General features: G+C 38.7%; 1 protein-coding gene across 1 annotated transcript in view; it reads right to left on the reverse strand.

Annotated features, from left to right (window-relative positions):
• Window positions 1–20914, reverse strand: part of GABA-B-R2 (gamma-aminobutyric acid type B receptor subunit 2) — a 506646-nt gene extending 485732 nt beyond the window's left edge. Inside the window, exon 1 of the mRNA XM_080266192.1 lies at window positions 20742–20914. Coding sequence (XP_080122318.1) covers window positions 20742–20879 — 138 coding nt within the window. The 5' untranslated portion in view covers window positions 20880–20914. The remainder of the gene's footprint in view (window positions 1–20741) is intronic.
• Between the last annotated feature and the right edge of the window lie 261 nt (window positions 20915–21175).

Here is a 21175-nt window from a genome sequence, read left to right on the forward strand (position 1 = left end):
GTATCAGCACAACACGAATACACAAAAGCACAATCTGTTAAAAGAGTGGAAAAGACACTGTTTACACACTGAGTTCTAGCCTCCAACTGACTGAGAACTGCTACTCGTGTTTGTGCATGCCCTTGGTGACTCATTTATCTAGGCTTGTACTCTCAATAAGAAGCTACTGCACGTCACAAACAATGAAAATAGTTGTGTTTGTTAACCTTTTTGTTTCATATGCTCCGTAGTGCACTGGTACACATACACTCTACGTATGATATGCGAGTGTACTGGAACAAACAAAATATGAATGATAGAGAAATTCTGAAAACATATATGGATTTAGCGTGCAGTAATACATAAGAAAAAGATATTATTATTCATGAGACAAAATCTTCGTTGACAAGTGCTATCTTTCTATCTATTGCCGGATGTCTTAATCCCGTACAGGGGTGGCCACAAACAAATCGCCTCCATCTCGCCCTGTCTCCTACCATTTCACTGCCCTTTCCCCAGCTCACACATCTTTCATATACCTTTCCACTCCATCCCTCCATCTCATCCTCGGCCTCCCCCTCGCTCTCCCCCCTTCCACCTCACTCACATACACTCTCCTCTTTAGTCTCTCACTCTCCATCCTCTCCACATGGCAAAACCACCTCAGTGTGTTTCTCCTAATGCTAAAATTCTCTGTATTATTTATAGTTTCCTCTGTAATCATCTGGGGAGCGAACATCACCACCTTTATAATTATTGCAGAGATTATTTCAACATCAGTATTAACAGGGGAAATATTTGTGTTTCATCATTAATTTGGGATATTTTCTTACAATTTCAATATTAATATCTTGGAGAAGTGAGTTATTTGAGAGGAGCCTGTGGAGTCATATGGAGAGACAGACTGACAAATGAGGAAGTGAAGGAGCGTTGTGGTGTGGATGTGGACGTGATAGGAAGCGTTAGGAGAAACACACTGAGGTGGTTTGGCCATGTGGAGAGGATGGAGAGTGAGAGACTGACGAGGAAAGTGTATGTGAGTGAGGTGGAGGGGCGGAGAGGGAGGGGGAGGCCAAGGATGAGATGGAGGGATGGAGTGGAGAGGTATATGAGAGAGGGGGATGTGAGCTGCGAGCAGGGCAATGAAATGGCGGAGCACAGGGCGACATGGAGGCGATTTCTTTGTGGCCACCTCTTACGGGATTAAGGCGTCTGGCAAGAGAGAGAGAGAGAGAGAGACAGACAGACAGACAGACAGAGAGAGAGAGAGAGAGAGAGAGAGAGACAGACAGACAGACAGACAGAGAGAGAGAGAGAGAGGGAGGGAGGGAGAGAGTTCATCACGATAATATTACACAGACTATATCACAATTAGGATAGAGAATATTTCGATTTCAATATTACTGAGATTTTTTGAGTTCACATTATGTGGGTGAGTATTAAATTCATTATTATTATTGTTATTATTATTATTATTACTCTTGTTATCATCATCATTATTATTATTATTATTATTATTATTATTATTATTATTATTATTACTACAACTACTACTACTACTAACAATAACAATAACAATAATAATAATAATAGTAGCAGTAGTAGTAGTAGTAGAAGTATTTGTTATTATTATTATTATTATTATTATTATTATTATTATTATTATTATTATTACTACTACAACTACTACAACTACTACTACTTGTACTACTACTAACAATGACAATAATAATAATAATAATAGTAGTAGTAGTAGTAGTAGAAGTATTTATTATTATTATTATTATTATTATTATTATTATTATCATTATTAATATATTATTATTATTATTATTATTATTATTACTACTACTACTACTACTACTACTACTACTATTATTATTATTATTATTATTATTATTATTATTATTATTATTACAGCTACACTACTATCATTATTTGTACCACTTTCGTCCTTATAAGGGAGATCATTCCAGTCTTGTAAACTATAGGATAAACACTACTTCAGTTCAGATTATTTTCTTTGGCTTATAAGAAGAGGATGGAGAGTGAGAGACGAACTAGGAGAGTGTATGTGAGTGAGGTGGAGGGGGGAGAGGGAGGAGGAGACCGAGGATGAGATGAAGGGATGGAAAATGGAGGTATTTGAGAAAGGGGGGTGTGAGCTGGGGGGAGGGCAGCGAAATGGCAGGGGACAGAGCACTATGGATGCGACAGAGAGATATATGAAAGAGGGAGGTGTGTGTTGAGGGAAGGGCAACGAAATGGCAGGGACAGGGCGACATGGAGGCGATTTGTTTTTGGCCACACCTTAGCGAAATGGCAGGGGACAGGGCGACATGAAAGCAATAGAGAGATATGATTATGATTGATGGAGGTGTGAGTTGAGGGGAGGGCAGCGAAATGGCAGGGGACAGGGCGACATGGAGGCGATTTGTTTGTGGCCACCCCTTCCTAGATTAAGGCGTCTAGCTATAGATAGATAGAAGGGAACTCTTATACCACTGCCAAGACACTAAGATGGTGCCTAATCCCCCCCGTCCTATAAATCTCCCTAATCCTTACGTTAATCTTAAGGAGCTGGAACACTAAGAGGGAAGAGGGTTAAAAAAGGTCAAAGAAAATACTCAGGTCATCTAGATATTTTTTGGAGAGACCTAGCATTAATTTCTCCAGTATTAGAAATATTGGCTTAATTTGTAGTTTCTGTCTATCTACTGCCAGACATCTTAATCCCGTAAGGGGTGGCCACAAACAAATCGCCTCCATGTCGCCCTGTCCCCCGCCATTTTACTTCCCTGCTCCCAGCTCACACCCCCCTCTCACATATACCTCTCCACTCCATTCCTCCATCTCATCCTCGGCCTCCCTCTCGCTCTTCCCCGCTCCACCTCACTCACATACACTCTCCTCGTTAGTCTCTCGCTGTCCATCCTCTCCACATGGCCAAATTATCTCAATGCGTAACCAATACTGTCATTCAGAAATTTTTTACTACTACTGCTATCAGGCTGTATTTCATAATTTTACTGTCATCAAGAAAAAGTGAAGTGGCATTGGACAGGGTGACAAGGAGGCGATTTGTTTGTGGCCACCCCTTACGAGATTGAGGGGTCTGGCAACAGAGAGAGAGAGAGAAGAAAAATTCACAGTTTCACCATTAATGCTGTTAGTAAGAGAGAGAGAGAGAGAGAGAGAGAAAGAGAGAGAGAGAGGGGGGGGGGAGAGAGAGAGAGAATTTACAGTTTCACCATAAATACTGTTGGTGAGTAATATTTTCACTATTATTTTCGTTAGTGGCGACCGTCATCCACTCACTTGATGTAGTGCTGCCTACATCTTCCTTAGCCTTTATCATTCATTTTCTGTGCCTGTCCTCCTCTCTTCCTATTTATCCCATCTTTCCTGTCACTTCTTATTGCTTTTCTTTCCTTTACAGGTGGCTTTACATTGAGTGACAAGCCAAATGGTTTCCTGTAAGCCAAGAAACCATTTTTCAACGCTGGGTGGTAACCATATAACCAAACCATATGTGCTCCCTACGTGTCAACAAGTGGGTTGATGGAGGGTTAGTGCCCCTCCCCGTAAAACAAGTAACTCAAAGTCAAATGGCCACCCCTTACGAGATTATGGCGTCTGGCAATAGATAGATAGATAGATAGATTTTCGTTGAGATATTACACAGTCACTTCTACACTAATACTACAATCAGATATTGTTTCACCCTTTCACTACGACAGTCACCGAGTATTTATCACAGTTTTACTAATATTGCTATCAGAGTATTTCACCGTGTCACTAGTAATATCAATAAAAATCTATTTATCTATCTATCTATAGCCCGACGCCGTAATCCCGCAAAGGGTGGCCGCAGACAAAACGCCTCCAAGTTGCTCTGTCACCCACCATTTGACTGCCCTCCCCCCAGCACACTCCCCCCTCCCTCGTATACCTCTCCACTCCATCCCTCCACCTCATCCTCGGTCTTCTCCTCCCTCTCCCTCCCTCCACCTCACCTACATACACCCTCTTAGTCAGTCTTTCATTCTCCATTCTCTCCACATGTCCAAACCACCTCAGTGTGTTCTCCTAATTCTCTCAATAGAAATAGTTTACTAATATTCCTATCATTATATTTCACCTTTTCACTAATAATATCAATAAGAAGACTCACTGTTTTACTAATACTGATAAGAGAGAGATTCAGTTTCACTACTAGTTTCACCGGGAATATTTCTGTTTCCCTGTTACTACTGTTAGAGAGGGTTTCACTGCTTCACTACTAATATCCTAGAGAGTAATATTCCGTGTCACTAATATTGCTATCAGAAATTATGTGAGTTTTCCCGTTCTATATAGAGATGGTTTTGGTTCCACTACTACTATTTCTATCCCTGTTTTGATGGAGATGTCTTTGGTTTCACTACTACTATTATATACTATCTCTGGTTTTGGTTTCACTTCTACTATTTCTATCTCTGTTTTGACGAGATGTCTTTGGCTTCACTACTGCAATTACTATCTCTGTTTTAATCCCATGTTTTTTGGTTTCACTGTTATTTCTAAAGCTTATTTCACCGTTACACTGCTACTGTGATAGAGATTTATAACTCTCACTACTATTTCTGTGAGAGTAATATTTCTGTGAGAGATTATTTCACCATCTCACTACTAATGTCATCTTTTTTTCTTCTTCTTTTAATAGACGTTATTTATTTATTCATTTTTTTTTACGTGTCCGACTCTGGGCAAAAAGTTTCAGGGGCTATTCCCAAGTCCCAGTAGTCCTCCACATGTCACCACTTCGGCACTAACACCCACCATCCATATTGAATACATGCTAGGGCTGTCTCATACAGGACTGGTGTATTACAAAGAGTATTTAACAATGTCACTAATACTGCTGTCAGATATTATTCCGCTGTTTCAGTACTGTTTCTGTCGAGTTATTTTTTTACCGTTTCACTACAAATGTCAGGAATATTTCACAGCTTCACTAATATTACTGTAGATTAAATATTTACACTGAGGTTTTTTGTCTTTCTCACTGCCACTGGAGATTTTTCACTGGTGGAGGAAGGGGAGGCTGAGGATGAGGTGGAGGGGTGGAGTGGAGAGGTATATGAGAGAGGGGTGTGTGACTGGGAGCAGGGCGGTGAAATGGCGGGGGACAGGGCGACATGGAGGCGATTTGTTTGTGGCCACCCTTTACGGGATTAAGGCGTCTGGCAGTAGATAGATAGATAGACTTTCACTATAAATGAACAAGTTTCTGTTGCACTATAGCTACTTGGGAGATTAGTTCAGTTTCACCGTTAATACTGTTTCACCATTACTGTTTCACCATTACTGTTTCACCATTACTGTTTCACCATTACTGTTTCACCATTACTGTTTCACCATTAATACTGTTTCACCATTAGTACTGTTTCACCATTAATACCGTTTCACCATTACTGTTTCACCATTAGTACTGTTTCACCATTAGTACTGTTTCACCATTAATACCGTTTCACCATTACTGTTTCACCATTAATACTGTTTCACCATTAATACCGTTTCACCATTACTGTTTCACCATTAGTACTGTTTCACCATTAGTACTGTTTCACCATTAATACCGTTTCACCATTAGTACTGTTTCACCATTAATACCGTTTCACCATTACTGTTTCACCATTAATACTGTTTCACCATTACTGTTTCACCATTAATACTGTTTCACCATTACTGTTTCACCATTTATACTGTTTCACCATTACTACTGTTTCACCATTACTGTTTCACCATTACTGTTTCACCATTAATACTGTTTCACCATTACTGTTTCACCATTACTGTTTCACCATTAATACTGTTTCACCATTAATACTGTTTCACCATTAATACTGTTTCACCATTAATACTGTTTCACCATTAATACTGTTTCACCATTACTGTTTCACCATTAAGACTGTTTCACCATTAGTACTGTTTCACCATTAGTACTGTTTCACCATTACTGTTTCACCATTAATACTGTTTCACCATTAATACTGTTTCACCATTACTGTTTCACCATTAATACTGTTTCACCATTACTGTTTCACCATTTATACTGTTTCACCATTAATACTGTTTCACCATTACTGTTTCAGGGATTACTTTTGCCTCACTTTGACCGGGAAACTTCTGGCATTTCACAGTTTCACTATATTAAGTACCTCATCTTCACTACTGTTACTAGAGAAGGTATTGCATTTCCGCTTTCATTTCCACTCATTTCCACTTTGATTTTTAGCATTGCATTTCCACATTCCCACTCATTTCCACCTTGATTTTCAGTATTTCATTTCCACTTTGATTTTTCATTTCCACTCATTTCCACTTTGATTTTTTGTATTTCATTTCCACTTTGATTTTTCATTTCCACTTTGATTTTTCATTTCCACTTTGATTTTTCATTTCCACTCATTTCCACTTTGATTCTTAGTATTTCATTTCCATTTTTATTTTTAATTTCCACTCATTTCCACTTTGATTCTTAGTATTTCATTTCCACTTTGATTTTTAGTGTTTCATTTTCATTTCCACTTTGATCTTTCATTTCTACATTGATTTTTAGTGTTTCATTTCCACTTTGATTTTTCATTTCCACTTTGATTTTTCATTTCCACTTTGATTTTTAGTATTTCATTTCCACTTTGATATTTAGTATTTCATTTCCACTTTGATATTTAGTATTTCATTTCCACTTTGATATTTAGTATTTCATTTCCACTTTGATCTTTCATTTCTACATTGATTTTTAGTATTTCATTTCCACTTTGATATTTAGTATTTCATTTCCACTTTGATTTTCAGTATTTCATTTCCACTTTCATTTTTCATTTCCACTCATTTCCACTTTGATTATAGTATTTCATTTCCACTTTGATTATCAGTATTTCATTTCCACTTTGATTTTCAGTATTTCATTTCCACTTTGATTTTCAGTACTTCATTTCCACTTTGATATTATTTCATTTCCACTTTGATTTTCAGTATTTCATTTCCACTTTGATTATCAGTATTTCATTTCCACTTTGATTTTTAGTATAGCATGGTAGAGTTCGCAACACACTTTCCTTAGCGAATTATTCTCCTAATTACACTTTGTATATTAAGTGGCTTTGGTAATTCCACAACACACTTTCCTCAGCGATTAATTCTCTCAAACCTTGTATAATTAGTGGCTTTGGTGAGTTCGCAGCAGTGTTTCTTAAGTGATTTATTCTCCTGATTACATGTGGAGAGGATGGAGTGTGAGAGACTGACGAGGAGAGTGTATGTGAGTGACGTGGAGGGGGGAGAGGGAGGGGGAGGCCAAGGATGAGATGGAGGGATGGAGTGGAGAGGTATATGAGAGAGGGGGGTGTGAGCTGGGAGCAGGGAAGTGAAATGGCGGGGGACGGTGACATGGAGACGATTTGTTTGTGGCCACCCATAACGGGATTAAGGCGTCTGGCAATAGATAGATAGATGATAGGTTGCTTTAGAAATTTCGCAACACACCTCCTTATTGATTTATTCTCAAACTTGCATCTTCAGGGGCTTTAGAATTTCGCAACACATTTCCTTAGCGATTTATTTTCCCACTTACCCCTTAAATGGCTTTAGAATTTCGCAACACACTTTCCATAGCGACTTATTCTCGTACACACCATAGCAGTTTCTTGTATGGAGACGGAGGACAGCACAGAAATAGATCTCAGGTCTCAATCTTTTTCTTTCCGGAAATCTCAAAATTACTTCCCATATATATTGATTTTTTCACAAAGTTTGCATCAGTAACAAATGAGAAAATAATGAGGTTTAATAAGCAGAGTGAGTCGTTAAGGAGAATGCGATACGTATTACTCACAACTATTGGAAATCAGACGACTTTGGCCCTTATTACAGATGGCATGAGAGGTCCCCTAACACATCCTTTTTAGCAACTTATTTGGCTTATTTTTAACCTTCTGTTGCATGGTCTTGGATTTGTATTCTCGTTAGGTTAAAGAAGCTCCTTAACACCCCTTCCTTACCGATTTATTTTTGGATATGGCTGGTTAATATCCTTCTGTACGAATCTTATGCATAATATGGTGGTATTGGAAGGCTTTACGTAAGCAGAAGAGGGAAGTAAGGTGTAAGACAAAATAAATCGCATAGGAAAAGGAGTTAGGAAGCTTCCTTAACCATCGAGAATTCAGGTCTTGGTATTGTTTTAATATTTACACAGTTCTTATTAATAACATTCAGCAAGATATTGAGGGGGAGAGGGAGGGAGAGGCCGAGGATGAGATGGAGGGATGGAGTGGAGAGGTATATGAGGGGGGGGGGGATTGAGCTGGGAGCAGGGCAGTGAAATGGCGGGGGACAGGGCGACATGGAGGCGATTTGTTTTTGGCCACCCCTTACGGGATTAAGGCGTCTGGCAATAGATAGAAAGATAGATAGATAGATAATGAGGCACAATGTCCTGAATAAATCGCTGAGACAAAGGCATTACGGAATTCTACTATCATTAAATGACACAGCTGTATTGTGATTTCTTTCGGTAATTTCTCAACAGCTTTTCCTCAGCGATTTATTTTCCACATGACACCCTAGTATCCTGTTGTTATGCTGCTGACCCAAACTATGGCATTGAATAAACACTTGGATAACGAGAGAGAGAGAGAGAGAGAGAGAGAGAGAGAGAGAGATGCGGTAGACTTCATTAAGCTCCTCACTGTCAAGGGTGTTCCTAAGTTGAACAGGAAGTTTAATAATAATAATCATCATCATCATCATCATAGATAATAAATAATAATAATAATAATAATAATAATAATAATAATCCCGCTTCATTAGCAAGTTAATTAGCTTGACCTCTATTACTGTAAATGCTGTTCGTTGGTTTTCTCATTATCATGCATTTACATTTTTTCCCATGCTCTCTGGACCATACTTTACCTGTGTGAGGAAGAGGAGGGATGGTACAGACGATGATGATGATGATGATAATAATAATAATAATAATAATAATAATAATAATAATAATAAGTCAAAATATAAATAATAATAATAATAATAATAATAATAATAATAATATTGTATACAGAGAGAAATTACCTCCACCAACTCCAAACAAAGGTATTTCTCATTGGTCTTTCCTCTTTCCTGTTAGACGAATGCTTTTACAGTCTCACATGGTCAGTTAACTCTACGGCCTTAGTCTGCCATGCTTCACAGTCTCAGAGAGCCCATACCTCCGCCAGCGTTAATAAGATGTGTGTTTCAGTTCCTCTGTCTTACCAGGCGACTCACAAAGTTAATTCTACTGTCTTTTTCTACCCTGGTATCGAGTTTCAGAGACTGCATACCACCACCAAACCCACTAAAGCCTATGATTTATTTTTGCATCCGGGTCTACCTCACTATCTAAGCACTTCTTCCTTGACTCACCGCCTACCTGCACGCATTTGATTGAAATTCGAAAAAAGAAAAAAAATGATATATATTTTACACAGAGAAGCATCAAACAGACACGGGTGAATATAATACCTTGGTTCAGCTTCTCAGGCGGAGGCAAAAGTGTCTTGGCTGGACTGAGAGAGACTCGTGAAAGTGCACTGAGCAGTGTTAAGTAGTTGTAGTAGTAGCAGTAGTAGTAGTAGGAGGAGGAGTTGTAGTAGTAGTAGTAGTGGTAGCAGTAATGATAGTAGCAGTAATAGTAGTAGTTGTAATAGTAGTAGTGGTAGTAATAGTAGTAGTAGTTGTTGTAGTAGTAGTAGTTGTTGTAGTAGTAGGGTAGCAGTAGTAGTAATTGTACTAGGAATTCAAAGACCAATATGTGAGTGACAAGGTAAAGACATGGGTAGAAGAAATTCATACACTATCCAGCCACGTAAAAACAGAACCCCATGCAGCATACAGTACATTTACCTATGGTGTAAAGCACAAGTGGACCTTCGTGATGAGAACCATACCAGACATCGAGTTGCTGCTACAACCACTGGAGGATGCAATCAGGGATTCATTCCTCCCATCTCTAACCAATGGACACATCCCCACACCAGAAGAGAGGGACCTTCTAGCACTACCACCCAGGATGGGAGGCCTTGGCATTATAAATCCAGTAGCCGTGGCAAGCTATGAACACAGAAATTCACTCAGGCTCACCGAATCCTTGTCACAGAAGATCTGCGCCCAGGTTGAGACGAGTGAAATCGACCACCAAAGGCAGAAAGACATAAAGACACAGATAAGCAAGGAGCGTGAAGCAAGACAAAAAGACCAACTGCATCACATAATCGAACATCGAACACCGGACCAGTGCAGAAGAGCTGAAATTGCACAGGAGGTTGGGGCATCGAACTGGCTGACAACCCTGCCTCTCAAGGCAAAAGGCTTCCACTTCAACAAACACGAATTTATTGACGCCATAGCCTTGAGATATGGGTGGCCAATAGAGAACCTACCTCAACACTGTGCCTGTGGCACTGCCTTTGATGCAAACCAGGCAATGGTATGCAAGAAGGGAGGCTTTGGTTGCATCCGACACGATGAAGTACGCGACCTCACTGCCAAAATGTTGCAGGAAATATGCCATGATGTCACGATTGAGCCAGCTCTGCTACCCCTGGACGGCGAGCACTTCACCTACAGAACAGCAATCACATCAAATGATGCAAGAGTGGATATCAGTGCTGCAGGTTTCTGGACACGTGGGCAGAGGGCGTTCTTGGACATCAGGATATATGATCCTATGGCAGCATGTCATCGTGAACTGTGTTGCGAGGCTGTACGCAAGAGGAATGAACAAGGAAAAGAACAGAAACTATCAAGGAAGGATCCAATATGTGGAGCACGGTCGATTCACTCCCCTTGTGTTCACAGCATCAGGTGGGATGGGTCCAGAGGCGGTGAGATTCTACTCGAGACTGGCAGAGGTTCTTTCTGAGAAGAAGCGTCAACCGCAGAGTTCTGTTATGGCCTGGATGAGATGTCGACTGTCATTCTCCCTCGTGAGGTCTGCTCTGCTATGCCTCAGGGGCACAAGATCATCAGCCCTCAGGCCTGTCTCTCTGGCGGGTATGGATTACGAAGCTACAGTGGTCGAGAGTCGCATAGACCAGCGACTCCAATAGTTTAATGTCTTTATTTATGCTGTAATATCAATAAATATAAAATAAAGCAATAATAGTAATAGTAGATGGTTGGTCAGCACAGCCGTTGGCGTGCTTGGGGCCAACGGATTGTAATATGAGGGTTAGTGTTAACCTTCACATTACAACTCCAAATGGTGAACTGTATTAGCAAGGTTGGTGCAGATCTTCACATTATAATTCCCCAGTGGATGGAGGTGATGTTTTGGGGAAAAAAGGTAGTTGCAGTAGTAATAGTAGTAGTAGTAGGGGTAGTAATAGTAATTGTAGTAGTAATAGTAGTAGTAGTAAAAGTAGTAGTAGTAAAAGTAGTAGTGGTAATAGTAGTAGTAGGAGTAGTAGTAGTAATTGTAGTAGTAGTAGTAGTAGTAAAAGTAGTAGTAGTAGTAAAAGTAGTAGTAGTAGTAGTAGTGGTGGTATATGAGAGGCTGAACTTCACTCTTATTATACACACTATTCCACATTTTCACAGCCATTACTGGTAGTGACGATAGCTCATTGTCACTTAGATTGTCACTTTCACTGTTAGTAAAATTTGAGATTATTTCAGCTTTACCTCTCGCTGTTATAATAATTCTGCTTCACAGTTATTATGGTAAGTGGTAGGTGGTGGCGACCATCATCCACTCACTTGATGTAGTGCTGCCTACTTCTTCCTTCACCTTTATCATTCTTTTTCTGTGCCTGTCCTCCTCTCTTCCTATTTCTCCCATCTTTCCTGTCACTTCATATTGCTTTTCTTTCCGTTACAGGTGGCTTTACATTGAGTGACAAGCCAAATGGTTTCCTGTAAGCCAGGAAACCATTTACAACGCTGGGTGGTAACCATATAACCAAACCATACGTGCTCCCTACGTGTCAAGTGGGTTGGTGGAGGGTTAGTGCCCCTCCCTGTAAAACAAATAACTCAGAGTCAAATGGCCACCCCATACCGGATTATGGCGTCTGGCAATAGATAGATAGATATTGCGAGATTATTAGTACTGCTACTACTACTACTACCACTACTACTACTACTACTGCCACCACCACCACCACTACTGCTAACACTTTGCGAGATAATTTCAGTTTTTACTATTATTATTATTATTATTTTTTTCACAGCCTCACAATTGGGAGGAAGAATATTTCACACTGTAACGCAAAATAAGACAGGTATTATGAAAACAAAGTTGAATTTTATCTAACGGAGAAAAATGTCATATTACTATAATAATAATAAAAATAATAATAATAATAATGTCATCAAAGGAACAACTGTCTTCCCAATCGCGTCCAAAGAATATTTATAATTGGCGAAATACAGTGAAAACCCCCATCCTTCATCGTGCGTGTTTCAGATGCTTCGAGTCTTCCGCTGTGTATTCGTCAGACTTGGGAAGTTACGTGTGTCCCTGTAAGATTATTGAGGACTCCTGCCACATAAAGCCAGCTGAGGGAAGGGGAGTGGAGAGTTAAGAATGAGCTGACCACAGAGAAGGATTAAATTATGTGGACGAAAATCAACAGAGGAAGATACAGGAAGGAGGTATGGAAGTGAAGCGTTTCGGAGTCTCGAAGCCAAACTTGAACTTAACCAAAATATACCTATGTTAACCAGTCGTAAATCAAACCTAACCTAGCCAAACGTAACCTATTCTTAGTCCCCATAAAACCAAGCCAAACCAATCCTAACTAAGTGAAAATCTAGCCACATCTAATCCACCCAATCCAGTCCTAGCCTAACCCAACACAGCCAACTCTAATTCTATCCACCACCTCTTCATCGTCACTCTCTTCTAGTCACCCGGGTAATGTTTCAACACAAACTCCTTTCTAATATCTATATTGTATCCGGTCACTCATTTCCCTTCCTCTCCCAGTGAGGTATCGTGTTTCTTCCTCCCCTCTTCCACCGTTCACCTTACCTCCCCTCACCTTATCATCTCTCCCCTCCCCCATTCATCTCCCCTCACCACTCACTCTCATCTACTCCTTCCCGTCTTTCATTTTGTAATGGGAGTCAATATGATCAGCAGTTTTGCCCCATGTATGCTTCAGTGTATCCCTTTGCTCTCATATACCCTTCCTGTTTGGCCTTCAGCGACAAGGTTCCTCAGTGACGGGGCATTTACTGTATGAAAAAAAAAAAAAAAAATCCATCTATCTATCCATCTGTCTGTCTGTCTGTCTATTTATCTATCTATTTGTCTGCCCATCTGTATTTGTCTGTCTGTCTGTGTATCTATTCAGGCATATTTCTTAGATATTTAAAGTCAGTATGCACAAGATTTCCATATACCATGATTGAACGACAGGACAGTTTCAAGGAACGAACCAGTAATAGAGACAGAGAGAGAGAGAGAGAGAGAGAGAGAGAGAGAGAGAGAGAGAGGGAGGGAGGGAGGGAGAGAGAGAGAGACAGAGAGAGAAGGGGGGGTGAATGACTGAGAAAGTAAATGACACACACACACACACACACACACACACGAAATGAACTAGTGAGAGAGAGAGAGAGAGAGGTGAATGACTGAGAAAGTAAATGACACACACACACACACACACACACACACACACACACACGAAATGAACTGAGTCTAAAATAGAACGATATAAACAGCGAGTGAAGGAAAATGGAAAATGACGAAGTTCAAAATAAAAGAGTATTGTACGAGATGAAAGAGGGGCTAACAAATATGAAAAAAAAAATAATAATAATAATAATGATAATAATAATAATAATAATAAAATAGGGGCGAAAGGAGAAAGTTGAACGATCAGTAAAAAATTGAACGAAATAGATGAACGAAAGTAAAAGGAAATGGCGAATTAAATGAATGAAGAAATATGAAAGTGCAAAATAGTGAAACAATATGAAATGACGAAGAATTGAGGGAAAGGGAAGCAGACTACCCTACATATACCGTAGCACAAATGGGGGAGGCCGAGGATGAGATGGAGGGATGGGGTGGAGAGGTATATGAGAGAGGGGGGTGTGAGCTGGGAGCAGGGCAGTGAAATGGCAGGGGACAGGGCGACGTGGAGGCTATTTGTTTGTGGCCACCCCGTGCGGGATTAAGGCGTCTGGCAATAGATAGATCGATAGATAGACAAAATGGAGCAGAGACGAAGGAAAATGAAAGTAACTAAGAATTTTGAAAACCGAAGAAGAACGAAGTATGGATGGAAATAAAGCAGTATCGACGAAATATTAAGAAAAACGAAGTGAGCGATAAATTGAGGAAAATAATGCCGTGTCTGCGAAATACTAAAAACACGAAATGAACGAAAACAGGAGGGAAATAAAGCAGGATCAACGAAATAATAAAGAGGAGAATGAACGATGAACAGAGAATAAAACGAAGTATGAACGAAATGAACGAAAATGGAGGAAAATATACCCGTGTCTACGAAATGTTAAAGAAAGAACGAAGTGAACGATGAACAGAGGAAAATTAAGCCGTTTACGAAATACTAAAAAAAACAACGAAATGAACGATGAATAAAGCAGTGTCCACGAAATACTAAACACACGAAATGAACGAAAACTGGAGGGAAAATAGGCAGTATCTACGAAATATTAAAAAACGAAGTGAACGATGAATAAAGAGAAATGAAACAGCATGTACGAAATATTTAAAAAAAGAACGAAATGAACGAAGAAAAAACTATCAATCTGTTTATCGTCAGACGCCTTAATCCCGTTAGGGGTGGCCACAAACAAATCGCCTCCATGTCGCTCAGTCCCCCGCCATTTCGCTGCCCTGCTTCCAGTTCACACACCCCTCTCTCATATATACCTCTCCACTCCATCCCTCCATCTCATCCTTGGCCTCCCTCTCCCCTCCTCCACCTCACTCACATACCCTCTCCTCGTCAGTCTCTCACTCTCCATCCTCTCCACATGGCCAGTTGAGTAAAATGACAAAAACTGTTTAGTGAACGAAATTAAATGAAACAGTAGTAGAAATATGAAGTGAAATGAAAGATGGATTGTGGCAAATTAGGGAGTTTAAAGGTAGTAAGGCATCACGAAAAGAGAAATGAGCAAGGTGAGGAAAAGGCACGAATACACGATAATAATACACGAAAGTTATACACGAAATACACGAAATAATACACGAAAATGGTACACGAAAGTAATACATGAATATAATACACTGAATAATACACGAAAATAATATATAAAATAATACACAAAAAATACACGAATACACGAAACTAATACGCTGAAAACACGAAAAAATATTCATAGACGAAAATAATACACTGAATAATATACGAAATAATACACGAAAAATACACTAATACACGAAAATAATAAACGAATACACGAAAATAATATACAAATACACCAAAAAAATACACGAAAATAATACATGAGAACACGAAAATAACACACTGAAAAATACACGAAATAATATACGAAATAATGCATGAAAAATATACACGAAAATAATACACGAAATATTACACGAAAATAATATGCTGAATACACGAAAATAATATACGAAATAATACACGGAAAAATACACTAATACACGAAAATAATACGCTGAATGCACGAAAATTATATACGAAATAATACACGAAAATAACACTGAATAATACACGAAATTAATACTCAATATACGAAATAATACACAATAATACACGAAATAATACACAATACTATACGAAATACAATGAATATTACACGAAAATAATACGCGAATACACGAAAATAACACCAAAATAATACACTGAATATTACACGAAATACACGAAGATAACACATGTAATAATACACGAACTTGTACACGAAAATTAATGCACGAAATGATACACGAAAATAATACACGAATGCAGTAAAATAATACACGAAAGTAACAGTAATACACACTGAATAATACACGAAATAATTCACGAAAATAACATGAAATAACACGAAATAATACACGAAACTAATAAAATAATGCACGAAAATAATACACGAAATTAATACTCAATAATACACGAAAATGTTACGCGAAAATAATACATAAAATAATACACTGAATAATACACGAAAGTAAACGAAAATGATACACGAATACACGAAAATAATGTATTGAATGATACACGAATACATGAAAAATATACACGAAAATAATACACGAAGTAAAACACGAAAATAATGCACGAAAATCATACATGAAAACACGAAAATAAGATACGAAAGGGTACAAGAAGTAATACACTGAATAATACACGAAATAATACAAGAAATCACACGATAATACACGAAAATAATACACGAAATACTACACGAAAATAATACTCTAATACACGAAAATTATACAGGAAATAATACAAGATAATAATACACGAATACACGAAAATAATATACGAAAATAATTAACGAAAATAATACTCAAAATACACAAAAATAATATATACAGGAAATACACGAAAATAATATATCTAATAATACACGAAAATAATACCGGTACATCTAATAATCCATCCATCATCCAATCCTACGTTGCCTCATGAGGAGCGTAGAAGCCCGGGGCTAGGCAGTTGGTCCTGACATTTAAGATGAGAGTGACCAACCTCACTCATCCCTGAGTGGCATTACATGAGCAATAAACCCCAACCATCCCTTGGATATAAACCTTCACCGGCTCAATCCGATTGGAGCACCTTAATTACCCACTAAACCACCAGGCGCCAAAATTTGGTTATATGGTTACTACCCAGCGTAGTAAATGGTTTCCTGGTGTACAGGAAACCATTTGGCTTGTCACTCAGTGTAGAGTCACCCACAGGCAGAAGGAAGAGGAAAGAATGAAGGAATGAAAGACTGAAGTGTAAAGTCACCCGTAGGCAGAAGGACGAGGAAAGAATGAAGTAAAGAAAGACAGAAGAAGATGGAAGGAAAGAAGGATACACGAAAATAATACATCTAATAATCCACGAAAATAAAAAACGAAATAATGCATTTAATACACGAAATAATGCACGAAAATATACAGAATAATACACGAAAATGATACATGAAAATACACGAAATAATATACTGAATAATACACTGATTAATACACGATAATAATACAAGAAAATGAACGAAAATAATACTCAATACACGAAAATTATATGTGAATAATACACGAAAATAATACACGAAATAATACACGGAAATACACTAAATAATACACGGAAATACACGAAATAATGCACTGAATAATACACGAAAATAATACACGAAACAATTGAGTAAAATACATTAAAAAACGAAAATAATACTAATGCACGAAAATAATACACGGAATACACGAATGCACGAAATAATACACAAAATAATATACGAAATGAATGCACCGACCAATAGGCGAATGAAACGAAATGCACGAAATTAATACTCATTAATACACGAAATAGTACACGATACAGGTGTAACTTGCAATACTTTGGTGATAGAAACTCCGTGTACAAACAGCTAGTTAAGGAGTTTATTACGAGCTCTGACAAAAATAGTCTGCCCGTCTTGGCTGTCTGCTCAGAACTGACGCAGTAATGCCTTCGCCCAGGCTTCAGGGCCTGGGAAAGCGTGCTAGGTCAGCAAGTTTAGTGGGGGCATGTATGCATTGGGGGGGGGGGGACATATATACATCGGGGGTAGACATATTGTAGGGGGGGTACACTACTCCCCCGGGTAGCTGAGATGGTGTCTCCTGACACCAGGAGGTATATGGTGTTTGATTATATAACTAAGGCAGGGTCGGGGAGGTTTGTACAAGGGATAAGTATGATACAGGGGCAGTAGGGGAGACACAATACACTGAATAAGACACGAATACGCGAAATGATACACTCAGTAGTACACGAATAATACACCAAATAATACAAGAAAATAATGCACGAAATAATACACGAATATACAAAAATAATACACGAAAATATTGCACGAAATAATACACGAAAATACACGACATACACGAAAGTAATACACGAAGGAACACAAAAACAATGCATGAAATAATACACTAAATAATACACGAAAATAGTACACGAATAATACACCAAAATAATACACGACATCATGCACGAAAATAATGCATGAAATGATACACGAAAATAATACACTGAATAATACACGAAATACAACACGAAAATATGTAATACACGAAAATACAGTAATACACGAAATAATACACGAAAATATATTAAAAATAATATACGAAACTACGAAAGAACATGAAGGAAAACACGATAACACGAAAGAGTAAGGTACGAAACTGTATTGTAATGAAGATGGAGGAAGTACAACACGAATGATTAGTATATATAACATGAAAAGACGAAATTACGGAAGGAAAATAAAGCAACGCAAAAAAATGTGATGATAATAATAATTAATAATAATAATAATAATAATAGCAGTAATAATAATAAATAATAATAATAATGATAATGGTAATAACAATAATAATAATAATAATGATAATAATAATACGAAATAACGAGATGGAGAAGAAGAAGGGAAATAAGACGACACGAGAGAGAGAGAGTAAGACGACACGAGAGAGAGAGAGAGAGAGAGAGAGAGAGAGAGAGAGTCAGATAAAAGCAGTGTGAAATAGTGACAGAACGAAATAAACACGAAACAGTAATATATCACGAAACTACGAAATTAACGAAACAAAGACAAATAAAGCAATACGAAAGAGTAAAATAAGAACTGAACGAAAAGTAAAGAGAAATTAATCAGCACGAAATGGTAGAGTAACGAATAAAGACGAAAAGAACGAAGGGAAGTGAAATAATGCCACACGAAAAAGTAAAAATATATGAAACAGAAGCAAGTGAACGAAAATAAAGCAACACCAACTAGTATATCACGAAACGAAGCGAACGAAATAATGCGAAACGAACGAAGAAAAAAAGACCTACACGAAATAATACGAAATTAAGAATGCAAAATGAACAAAATGGAGAGGAATATACCAGCACGAAATTATACGAAATGAACGAAATGAGGATTATACCAGCACCATATGACACAAAATGAACGAAATGGACGTTATACCAGCACGAAATGAAGGAAAATATATCAGCACGAAATTTTACGAAAGGAACAAAATGAATATACCAACACGAAATAAATGAATGATGAATATACCAGCTCGAAATGATACGAAATGATACGAAAGGAAGAATATACCAGCACGAAATTATATGAAATGAAGAGGAATATACCAGCACGAAATGATAAATGAACGAAAGAAGAAAGAATATACCAGACGAAATGACACGAACGAAAGGAGGTAAATTAAACGACGAAATAAAACTAAACGAACGCAGCGTAAAAGAAGATGGTGTAATGCGAAATAAAATAATAACGAAATGAACGACGAGTGAATCATAACGAAACAGTAAGACGAAACGAAAGCGTGAACTACGAACTGAGCGATGAGTGAAGGAAAGTTGGACAGCACGAAACAGTAGCCTAAAATACCACGAAAATGGAGGTTCACAGTAATGGACCTTTTCTATATAGTGACCTTGATACCTTCTGCCTCACGAACGCATCTGTACGTGGATTTTTCGTCTGTATTCACCACATCAACAGAGTGAAGCATCTGAACTTTATTTTCTTACTCCCCACCTGAAGACGATTAATTAAGCTCAGAGGAGACTTTACCTGCAGGGATTAGACATAGCCTTCATTAACATCTTCATAAACCCCCGCTGGTAACTGCACCGCTTGTTTCATTTTAATCAGTCAACCTACCTTCATTACCTTCTTCACTTCTATGTCTCTGTCTGGCGGCATATGACCCTGGCAGTTGCGCCGCCAGATTATAATGCAATCGGTCAATCAATCAGTCAACGTCTAGGTCTCTCCCTTAAGCTAAATATAATCGTCTAGAGGTGGCACGGATTAAATAAGGAATAGGGTATCGTAGGGAAGAAGCTAGATGCGAATTCTCAGTGTTTATATGGCTTTGTGGACCCGAATTTCGAGCTGTTTCGAGGTTTCATCAGAGCTTTGCAACTCCGAATTCGCGCTGTTTCGAGGTTTCATCAGAGCTTTGCAACTCCGAATTCGCGCTGTTTCGAGGTTTCACTCTGATAACACTGTAGGATAGGTAGTTTTTAATGCTTGAAGTTCGCGCTCTGAGTCTATAGGCCTCGAATCACTGCATCTCCTTGGTATGATTTATTACTGTAGGATTTGCGTCCGGAGAATACAGTCTCGCGGATTTGAAGGAGATTGATACAGTCTTCGGTAACTGGTTCATTTTACTGACTAAAGCACAGGTAACCTCTGACCTGACTGACTGAGGCGAGGCACAAGGGAAGTGGTCGGGAACTGAGAGAGTCGGGCCTATCTAGCACGTCTCTTTAGCATCTTTTATGTGCTATATAAAGCAAGTTTTGCTTAATTTATAACCAGTCATTCCGTTTTTCTTTTTATATACTGTAAATGTTTACTTAACGGACTTGTTCTTATACTCACAATGTATACTTGTAATGAAGTTCTTTTATAACCTGGGTACATCCAGCTGTGTTTGAGAGAGCTCGTTGTGTAATGGAGCCTAATACAGAGGTTACGAATTGCCTTGACTTATTAATTATTACCCAGAAAAATACCGTACTTACCGGGAAGAAGCCAGCCACAAAGACGTCGATTTTCTTGCGGGCGTGAGTTCCATGGGGGCAGAGGAGGAGTAGGAGGAGGAGGAGCAGGGCTTGGTGTAGGAGGATAGGGCCGCCCACGCCCGTCACACCCTGCCTCATGGCCACTATTCTTGGCTACTTTACGCCCACAGAGGTGTTTCTCACGCCCACAAACACCGCCCAACCTTTAATCCACCACCCCTCGCCCCGTCCCCGCCATACCGCCGCGGGAGACTTACGGGGATTCGAATCAAGGGGGGTACCACAGTTGGGCGGGTTCGGAACAGGCTTTATATTCACTGTTTAAAGGAGCAGATATTACGGGGATTCAGAACAGGGGGAGACTACAGCTGGGCGGGTTCACAACAGGCCTTATATTCACTTTTTCACGTAATGCAACTTATGGGGAGTCGAAG

This window comes from Coenobita brevimanus, chromosome 2, assembly GCF_032717465.1.
Source record: "Coenobita brevimanus isolate Jiangsu-jjx chromosome 2, ASM3271746v2, whole genome shotgun sequence".
NCBI classification, from domain to species: domain Eukaryota; kingdom Metazoa; phylum Arthropoda; class Malacostraca; order Decapoda; family Coenobitidae; genus Coenobita; species Coenobita brevimanus.